Source organism: Salmo salar, chromosome 14 (genome assembly GCF_965601325.2).
Source record: "Salmo salar chromosome 14, fSalSal1, whole genome shotgun sequence".
Classification (NCBI taxonomy): Eukaryota; Metazoa; Chordata; class Actinopteri; order Salmoniformes; family Salmonidae; genus Salmo; species Salmo salar.
The window spans coordinates 48122501-48132500 of record NC_138304.1 but is presented as its reverse complement, the minus strand read 5'-3'; the positions used below and the strand labels follow the sequence as shown (position 1 = coordinate 48132500).

Sequence of the window (10000 nt, the reverse complement as noted above, 5' to 3'; positions counted from 1 at the left end):
ATATTACCTAGGGGACATCGTCTGCTATAACATTAGAGAATATTACCTAGGGGACATCGTCTGCTATAACATTAGAGAATATTACCTAGGGGACATCGTCTGCTATAACATTAGAGAATATTACCTAGGGGACATCGTCTGCTATAACATTAGAGAATATTACCTAGGGGACATCGTCTGCTATAACATTAGAGAATATTACCTAGGGGACATCGTCTGCTATAACATTAGAGAATATTACCTAGGGGACATCGTCTGCTATAACATTACAGAATATTACCTAGGGGACATCGTCTGCTATAACATTATAAAATATTACCTAGGGGACATGGTCTGCTATAACATTAGAGAATATTACCTAGGGGACATCGTCTGCTATAACATTAGAGAATATTACCTAGGGGACATCGTCTGCTATAACATTATAAAATATTACCTAGGGGACATCGTCTGCTATAACATTAGAGAATATTACCTAGGGGACATGGTCTGCTATAACATTAGAGAATATTACCTAGGGGACATGGTCTGCTATAACATTAGAGAATATTACCTAGGGGACATGGTCTGCTATAACATTAGAGAATATTACCTAGGGGACATCGTCTGCTATAACATTAGAGAATATTACCCAGGGGACATGGTCTGCTATAACATTAGAGAATATTACCTAGGGGACATGGTCTGCTATAACATTATAAAATATTACCTAGGGGACATGGTCTGCTATAACATTAGAGAATATTACCTAGGGGACATCGTCTGCTATAACATTAGAGAATATTACCTAGGGGACATCGTCTGCTATAACATTAGAGAATATTACCTAGGGGACATCGTCTGCTATAACATTATAAAATATTACCTAGGGGACATGGTCTGCTATAACATTAGAGAATATTACTTAGGGGACATCGTCTGCTATAACATTAGAGAATATTACCTAGGGGACATCGTCTGCTATAACATTATAAAATATTACCTAGGGGACATCGTCTGCTATAACATTAGAGAATATTACCTAGGGGACATCGTCTGCTATAACATTAGAGAATATTACCTAGGGGACATCGTCTGCTATAACATTAGAGAATATTACCTAGGGGACATCGTCTGCTATAACATTAGAGAATATTACCTAGGGGACATCGTCTGCTATAACATTAGAGAATATTACCTAGGGGACATCGTCTGCTATAACATTATAGAATATTACCTAGGGGACATCGTCTGCTATAACATTAGAGAATATTACCTAGGGGACATCGTCTGCTATAACATTAGAGAATATTACCTAGGGGACATCGTCTGCTATAACATTAGAGAATATTACCTAGGGGACATCGTCTGCTATAACATTAGAGAATATTACCTAGGGGACATCGTCTGCTATAACATTAGAGAATATTACCTAGGGGACATCGTCTGCTATAACATTAGAGAATATTACCTAGGGGACATCGTCTGCTATAACATTAGAGAATATTACCTAGGGGAGAATATTACCTAGGGGACATCGTCTGCTATAACATTAGAGAATATTACCTAGGGGACATCGTCTGCTATAACATTAGAGAATATTACTAGGGGACATCGTCTGCTATAACATTAGAGAATATTACCTAGGGGACATCGTCTGCTATAACATTAGAGAATATTACCTAGGGGACATCGTCTGCTATAACATTAGAGAATATTACCTAGGGGACATCGTCTGCTATAACATTAGAGAATATTACCTAGGGGACATCGTCTGCTATAACATTAGAGAATATACCTAGGGGACATCGTCTGCTATAACATTAGAGAATATTACCTAGGGGACATCGTCTGCTATAACATTAGAGAATATTACCTAGGGGGACATCGTCTGCTATAACATTAGAGAATATTACCTAGGGGACATCGTCTGCTATAACATTAGAGAATATTACCTAGGGACATCGTCTGCTATAACATTAGAGAATATTACCTAGGGGACATCGTCTGCTATAACATTATAAAATATTACCTAGGGGACATCGTCTGCTATAACATTAGAGAATATTACCTAGGGGACATCGTCTGCTATAACATTAGAGAATATTACCTAGGGGACATCGTCTGCTATAACATTATAAAATATTACCTAGGGGACATCGTCTGCTATAACATTAGAGAATATTAACTAGGGGACATCGTCTGCTATAACATTAGAGAATATTACCTAGGGGACATCGTCTGCTATAACATTAGAGAATATTACCTAGGGGACATCGTCTGCTATAACATTAGAGAATATTACCTAGGGGACATCGTCTGCTATAACATTAGAGAATATTACCTAGGGGACATGGTCACCCAATGCTAACATTATTCAGAATTTTCATGAAGCAGCCGTTCTTCTTTACGGGTCACAGCAGTAATATTAGCAGTAGCCTTCCGAGTCAGCTGCTGTGCTCAGTTGACCCGATGATACGATCACGGAGAAACATGCTGATCTACAGACTGATTTCTGACAACAGTCAGCTTCTCTTAACTGTGGCGCTGCACGTCTACAACTTTAGGGACATTTAAACAGGCTAAGCAAGCTTTTTATGGCCAGTGAAGGAAGAGCTATCTTGCTACAACAGTTACAGGAGCTACACAGCTGATCAAGCCACTGCCTGGTGAACAGAACGTTTGTAATAATTTAGCTAGTTAGTTATTCCTATTTCATGTCATGGAGAGTCACACGAGAGCACAGTGACATAAATCATGTGGAACTACGTTTACATTTTCAGAATGGCAGATGCTCAATATTCACATTTTAATATGAGTCCCAACGACCTACAAGACAGATCGGGTTCAGGTTAGGAGCGTCGCAGAGGATTTACGCCCTCTGACGTGAGACACGAAGCAATCAGAGGAACAACGTTTCATGTGTGACCATCAGATAACATTCCAGACCCTGGAGACACCCCGGTTAAAAAACAATGTTGCCTTAAATGTTGTGTCCTAAACATTCCTTCAACAATCCTCCAGAAAGGACGGAACGTTGTGAAGGAGACGTTGTGTCAATTAGTGGGTACTTTTGAACCAATCGTAGGTCTACATCCTGGATCTTTCAACACTTCCTGTTGTGACTCACCCAGTGTGTCACAAACTGCACTACTCTTGACCAGAGCCTACATAGAGAATAGGGTGCCATTTGGGAGGAAGCCTATGACACACCCAGTATTATCAAACAGGAAGGAGTAGGAGGCAGGCCACTCTGATGCCTCATGTGCTTTTCTATCCAAGTTTCCTTTGCTTCCTCCAGAACCCCAGAAGGCTGGGATCTCTAACAGTTACATTCCAATATGAACGGTGGCTTAAGTGTTAGGGAATTAAAGGTTTTAGCTCAGCAGAGAAAGAGGCATATTAATTAATAACTAATTATGATTATTTAATATTCAGGGAATGAATTCCTTATTCTGCCAATCCAATCCCAGTCTGTGGGACATACATCTGGTAATAGAGGGTAGAGAGAGTCAGTCCTTTCAGAGAGTTATTAGAGAGAATGATGGTTCAATCTCTCTCCCCCTCTCTCTCTCGCCCTCTCTCTCGCTCTCTCTGACTCTCTCTCTCTCTGTCTCTTCTGTCTCTCTCCCTCTCTCTCTCTCTCTCTCTCTCTCTCGCCTCTCTCTCTCTCTTCTCTCTATTTGTCTCCTTCTCTGACTCTCTCTCTCTCTCTCTCTCTCTCTCCTCTCTCTGTCTCTTCTGCCTCTCCCTCTCTCTCTCTCTCTGTCTCTCTTTGTCTCTCTCCCTCTCTCTCTCTCTCTTCTGCCTCTCCCTCTCTCTCTCTCTCTGTCTCTTCTGTCTCTCTTTGTCTCTCTCCCTCTCTCTCTCTCTCTCTCTCTCTGTCTCTTCTGCCTCTCCCTCTCTCTCTCTCTCTTCTGCCTCTCCCTCTCTCTCTCTCTGTCTCTTCTGTCTCTCTTTGTCTCTCCCTCTCTCTCTCTCTCTCTCCTCTCTCTCTCTCGCTCTCTGCTTGTGGGTCTTCACTGCTCAGTTAAAGTGAACTTGACAGATCACTAGGCTACAAACAATGGACTAAATACAGACGAACAGAACAATCTGTGTGTGCAAGTACGCGCGTGTGTGTATCTAGTATATCAGAGAGAGAGGGAGAGAGGGAGAGAGAGAGGGGGAAAGAGAGAGAGCGAGAGAGAGAGAAAGAGAGAGAGAGAGGCAGAGAGAGAAAGAGAGAGAGAGAGGCAGAGAGAGAGAAAGAGAGAGAGAGGGAGAGAGAGAGATGGATGAATAGATCATTTTGATACAGTAAACCTCTAAACTCTTGTCTGTACCTGCAGACTTCCTCAATGAAAGCGTCTATATCATTACAAAAACCCATTGTTGATCAGATACAGCTCTGTCAGACTCATTGACCTGATTTAACAGTCCACTGGGGTCACACATTCATTCATGATTTACACACCAGTAGGATACATGTTGTTTATGAGTGAGATCAGTCCCAAACAGCACCCTAAACCCTTTATAGGGCACTACTTTAGACCAGGGTCCATACGGAGAATGGTGCCATCACAGGTCATGTCTGCTTTTTACACTAAATGACCAGATCTCTGATTCAGAGATTTTTCTCATTCATCTCAACATGTCATGACTCACGTTACCAGTATTAATACACACACACACACACACACACACACACACACACACACACACACACACACACACACACACACACACACACACACACACACACACACACACACACACACACACACCTCTGCCATTGTGCAAAGGAAAGAACACTTCTCTCTTCACTATGAAAGCCTGCCATAGACCCTCCAGCCAGATTACACAAGACCGCATGATGATATAATCCAATACATCTCTGACTGGGATGGGAGGGACAAGAAACCAGATTTGAAGCTGGCTTCCAGAAGCTTTATTTAAATAAAATAGACCAGTGTCACAGTTGTCGTAGTGATGAGACCAAAATGCAGCAGGTATGTTTATGCTCATCTTGACATTTAATAAACTCAGAATGAACGTACAAAAATAACAAAAAGACCGATCAACAAAACAGTCTGGCAAGGCACAAGGCTATAAACACAGAACAATCTCCCACAAATGACAAACACACCCTAATATATGGGACTCTCAATCAAAGGCAAATAGACAACACCTGCCTTCAACTGAGAGTCCCAACCCCAATTAACCAAACATAGAAATAGACACACTAGACTAAACATAGAATACATGAAAATCAAACAGTGCCCAAAAACCCCCGGAATACTTAAATCAAATGCCCCTTCAACAAACACACCACCCCGAACCACATAAAACGAATACCCTCTGCCACGTCCTGACCAAACTACAATGACAATTAACCCTTATACTGGCCAGGACGTGACAATCAGTTTTAGTGTCTAAACATTGAAGCTGGCTTAGAGAAGCTTTATTTAAATAAAATAGATCCGTTTTAGTGTCTAAACATTGAAGCTGGTTTACAGAAGCTTTATTTAAATAAAATAGATCTGTTTTAGTGTCTAAACATTGAAGCTGGCTTAGAGAAGCTTTATTTAAATGAAATAGATCCGTTTTAGTGTCTAAACATTGAAGCTGGCTTCCAGAAGCTTTATTTAAATAAAATAGATCTGTTTTAGTGTCTAAACATTGAAGCTGGCTTCCAGAAGCTTTATTTAAATAAAATAGATCCGTTTTAGTGTCTAAACATTGAAGCTGGTTTACAGAAGCTTTATTTAAATAAAATAGATCTGTTTTAGTGTCTAAACATTGAAGCTGGCTTAGAGAAGCTTTATTTAAATGAAATAGATCCGTTTTAGTGTCTAAACATTGAAGCTGGCTTCCAGAAGCTTTATTTAAATAAAATAGATCCGTTTTAGTGTCTAAACATTGAAGCTGGCTTACAGAAGCTTTATTTAAATAAAATAGATCAGTTTTAGTGTCTAAACATTGAAGCTGGCTTCCAGAAGCTTATTTAAATAAAATAGATTTGTTTTAGTGTATAAACATTGAAGCTGGCTTCCAGAAGCTTTATTTAAATAAAACACATCCGTTTTAGTGTGGGAACACAACTATTTCCCATGGGCCCTGGTAAAAACTAGTGCACTGTATAGGGTATAGGGTGGGAATAGGGAGGGAGGTAGAGAGAAAACAACCTACTTTAGATAGGCCATTCATCTTAACCATTACCCCAGGACAACGTACTGTTGAAACCTCCATTTGGTGGACAGACATGTAATGGCTGTGATGTTATCTAGGACAAAGCAGTCAAACACCTTGGGGAATCTGTATGAAGACACAGCAGTCAAAGCATAACATTGCCCCTGGGTTCACAAATGATTCTGTATGAATTACAGCGATCATACAGACCCACAAAGAATGTGAAAACAAATCAAACATTGATAAACTCCCATATCTGTTAGGGGAAATACAGCAGTGTGCAGTCACAGCAGCATTTGTGACCCGTTGCCATAAGAAAAGGGCAACCAGTGGAACACAAACAACATTGGAAATACAACCTATATGTATCTGTTTATTTATCTTCCCTTTTCATGGTCTATTCCATTTACTTTGGCAATGTAAACATATGATTCCCATGCCAATAAACCCCTTTGATTTGAATTGAGAGACAGAGAGAAATAGAGAGAGAGAGAGAGAGATAGCTTTTGAGACACACAGAAAGACAGATGAACGGAGAGAGAATAGGAGACCTCTTACCTTCTAGCACGGTGAGTTTGGCACTAGTGTTGATCTCGCCACCACTGTTGGCGGCAGTACACTCGTATATGGCCTCGTCTCTGTGTGTCCTCAGCGGCTGGATCCTCAGCACAGACCCACAACCATCATCAAAGTCAATCACCTGGCAGAGACACACACACAGGAGGCATGAGATAGTATCTTTTAACTGTTCTAGTCAGTGGAGACTGGTGTCACTTTAAATCAGAGGAAAGGCTGATTGATGGAATAGAATGATGGAACCACATCAAACACAAAATACATCCATTTCATCAGACACGGGTGTCTTTACTGGCATATATTGCACATCGTTATGGTTCAAATGAGAAATAGGAGAGAGAGAGAGAGAGAGAGAGAGAGAGAGAGAGAGAGAGAGAGAGAGAGAGAGAGATAGATAGATAGATAAAAGGAAGAGAGAGATGAGGATGAGGGAAAGAACAAGGGATGGATGGATGGTGGAGATGGTGTATGGTGGAGATGGTGGAGATGGTAAATGGTGGAGATGGTGGAGCTGGTGGATGTTGGAGGAGGAGATGGTGGAGATGGTGGAGCTGGTGGATGGTGGAGATGGTGGATGGTAAATGGTGGAGATGGTGGAGATGGTGGAAATGGTAAATGGTGGAGATGGTGGCTGGTGGAGATGGTGGATGGTGGAGATGGTGGAGCTGGTGGATGGTGGAGATGGTGGATGGTGGAGATGGTGGAGATGGTGGATGGTGGAGATGGTGGATGGTGGAGATGGTGGATGGTGGAGATGGTGGAGCTGGTGGATGGTGGAGATGGTGGATGGTGGAGATGGTGGATGGTGGAGATGGTGGATGGTGGAGATGGTGGAGATGGTAAATGGTGGAGAAGGTAAATGGTGGAGATGGTGGAAATGGTGGAGATGGTGGAGATGGTGGAGATGGTGGAGCTGGTGGAGATGGTGGAGCTGGTGGATGGTGGAGATGGTGGAGATGGTGGAGGTGGATGGTGGAGCTGGTGGATGGTGGAGATGGTGGAGCTGGTGGATGGTGGAGATGGTGGAGCTGGTGGATGGTGGAGATGGTGGAGATGGTGGAAGATGGAGATGGTGGATGGTGGAGATGGTGGATGGTGGAGATGGTGGATATAGTGGATGGTGGAGATGGTGGAGCTGGTGGATGGTGGAGATGGTGGAAGGTGGAGATGGTGGAAGGTGGAGATGGTGGATGGTGGAGATGGGGGATGGTGGAGCTGGTGGATGGTGGAGATGGTGGAGGTGGTGGAAGGTGGAGATGATGGATGGTGGAAATGGTGGATGGTGGAGATGGTGGAGCTTGTGGATGGTGGAGATGGTGGATGGTGGAGATGGTGGAGATGGTGGAGATGGGTGGAGCTGGTGGATGGTGGAGATGGTGGATGGTGGAGATGGTGGAGGTGGTGGAAGGTGGAGATGGTGGATGGTGGAGATGGTGGATGGTGGAGATGGTGGAGCTGGTGGATGGTGGAGATGGTGGATGGTGGAGATGGTTGAGATGGTGGAAGATGGAGATGGTGAATGGTGGAGATGGTGGAGATGGTGGATGGTGGAGATGGTGGAGATGGTGAATGGTGGAGATGGTGGATGGTGGATAGTGAAGATGGTGGAGATGGTAGCGATGGTGGATGGTGGAGCTGGTGGAGATGGTGGAGAGTGGAGATGGTGGATGGTGGAGACGGTGGATGGTGGAGATGGTGGAGATGGTGTATGGTGGAGATGGTGTATGGTGGAGACGGTGGATGGTGGAGATGGTGGATATGGTGGAGACGGTGGATGGTGGAGACAGTGGATGGTGGATGGTTGAGATGGTGGAGCTGGTAGATGGTGGAGATGGTGGATGGTGGAGATGGTGGAGGTGGAGATGATGGAGCTGGTGGATGGTGGAGCTGGTGGATGGTGGAGATGGTGGAGATGGTGGAAGATGGAGATGGTGGATGGTGGAGATGGTGGATGGTGGAGATGGTGGAGCTGGTGGATGGTGGATGGTGGAGATGGTGGAGGTGGTGGAAGGTGGAGATGGTGGATGGTGGAGCTGGTGGAGATGGTGGATGGTGGAGATGGTGGAGCTGGTGGATGGTGGAGATGGGGGAGATGGTGGAGGTGGATGGTGGAGCTGGTGGATGGTGGAGATGGTGGATGGTGGAGATGGTGGAGCTGGTGGATGGTGGAGATGGTGGAGCTGGTAGATGGTGGAGATGGTGGATGGTGGAGATGGTGGAGGTGGAGATGATGGAGCTGGTGGATGGTGGAGCTGGTGGAGATGGTGGATGGTGGAGATGGTGGAGATGGTGGAAGATGGAGATGGTGGATGGTGGAGATGGTGGATGGTGGAGATGGTGGAGCTGGTGGATGGTGGAGATGGTGGATGGTGGAGATGGTGGAGGTGGTGGAAGGTGGAGATGGTGGATGGTGGAGATGGTGGATGGTGGAGATGGTGGAGATGGTGGAGCTGGTGGATGGTGGAGATGGTGGAGATGGTGGAAGATGGAGATGGTGAATGGTGGAGATGGTGGATGGTGGAGACGGTGGAGATGGTGGATGGTGGAGATGGTGAATGGTGGATGGTGGAGATGGTGGATGGTGGATAGTGAAGATGGTGGAGATGGTAGATGGTGGATGGTGGAGATGGTGGAGATGGTGGATGGTGGAGACGGTGGATGGTGGAGATGGTGGAGATGGTGTATGGTGGAGATGGTGTATGGTGGAGATGGTGTATGGTGGAGACGGTGGATGGTGGAGATGGTGGATATGGTGGAGACGGTGGACGTTGGAGACAGTGGACGGTGGATGGTGGAGATGGTGGAGATGGTGGGGATGGTGGGGATGGTGGAGACGGTGGATGGTGGAGATGGTGGAGCTGGTGGATGGTGGAGATGGTGGATGGTGGAGATGGTGGATGGTAGAGACGGTGGATGGTGGAGATGGTGGATGGTGGAGACGGTGGATGGTGGAGATGGTGGATGGTGGAGATGGTGGAGACGGTGTATGGTGAAGATGGTGGATAGTGAAGATGGTGGATGGTGGAGATGGTGGATGGTGAAGATGGTCGATGGTGGAGATGGTGGATGGGGGAGATGGTGGAGATAGTGGATGGTGGAGATGGTGGAGATAGTGGATGGTGGAGACGGTGGATGGTGGAGATGGTGGATGGTGAAGATGGTGGATAGTGAAGATGGTGGATGGTGGAGATGGTGGATGGTGGAGATGGTGGATGGTGGAGATGGTGAATGGTGGATGGTGGAGGTGGTGGATGGTGGAGATGGTGGATGGTGG

The 10000-nt window shown here is 45.0% G+C and overlaps 1 protein-coding gene across 8 annotated transcripts in view; it reads right to left on the bottom strand.

Moving 5' to 3' along the window:
- LOC106569653 (receptor-type tyrosine-protein phosphatase F) overlaps positions 1–10000 on the bottom strand; it is a 470260-nt gene that overhangs the window by 232088 nt on the left and 228172 nt on the right. For all 8 annotated transcript variants that reach the window (XM_082961019.1, XM_082961018.1, XM_082961020.1 and 5 more), the window contains one exon: positions 6709–6850. In XM_082961019.1, the coding sequence (XP_082817145.1) occupies positions 6709–6850 (142 nt within the window). The remainder of the gene's footprint in view (positions 1–6708; positions 6851–10000) is intronic.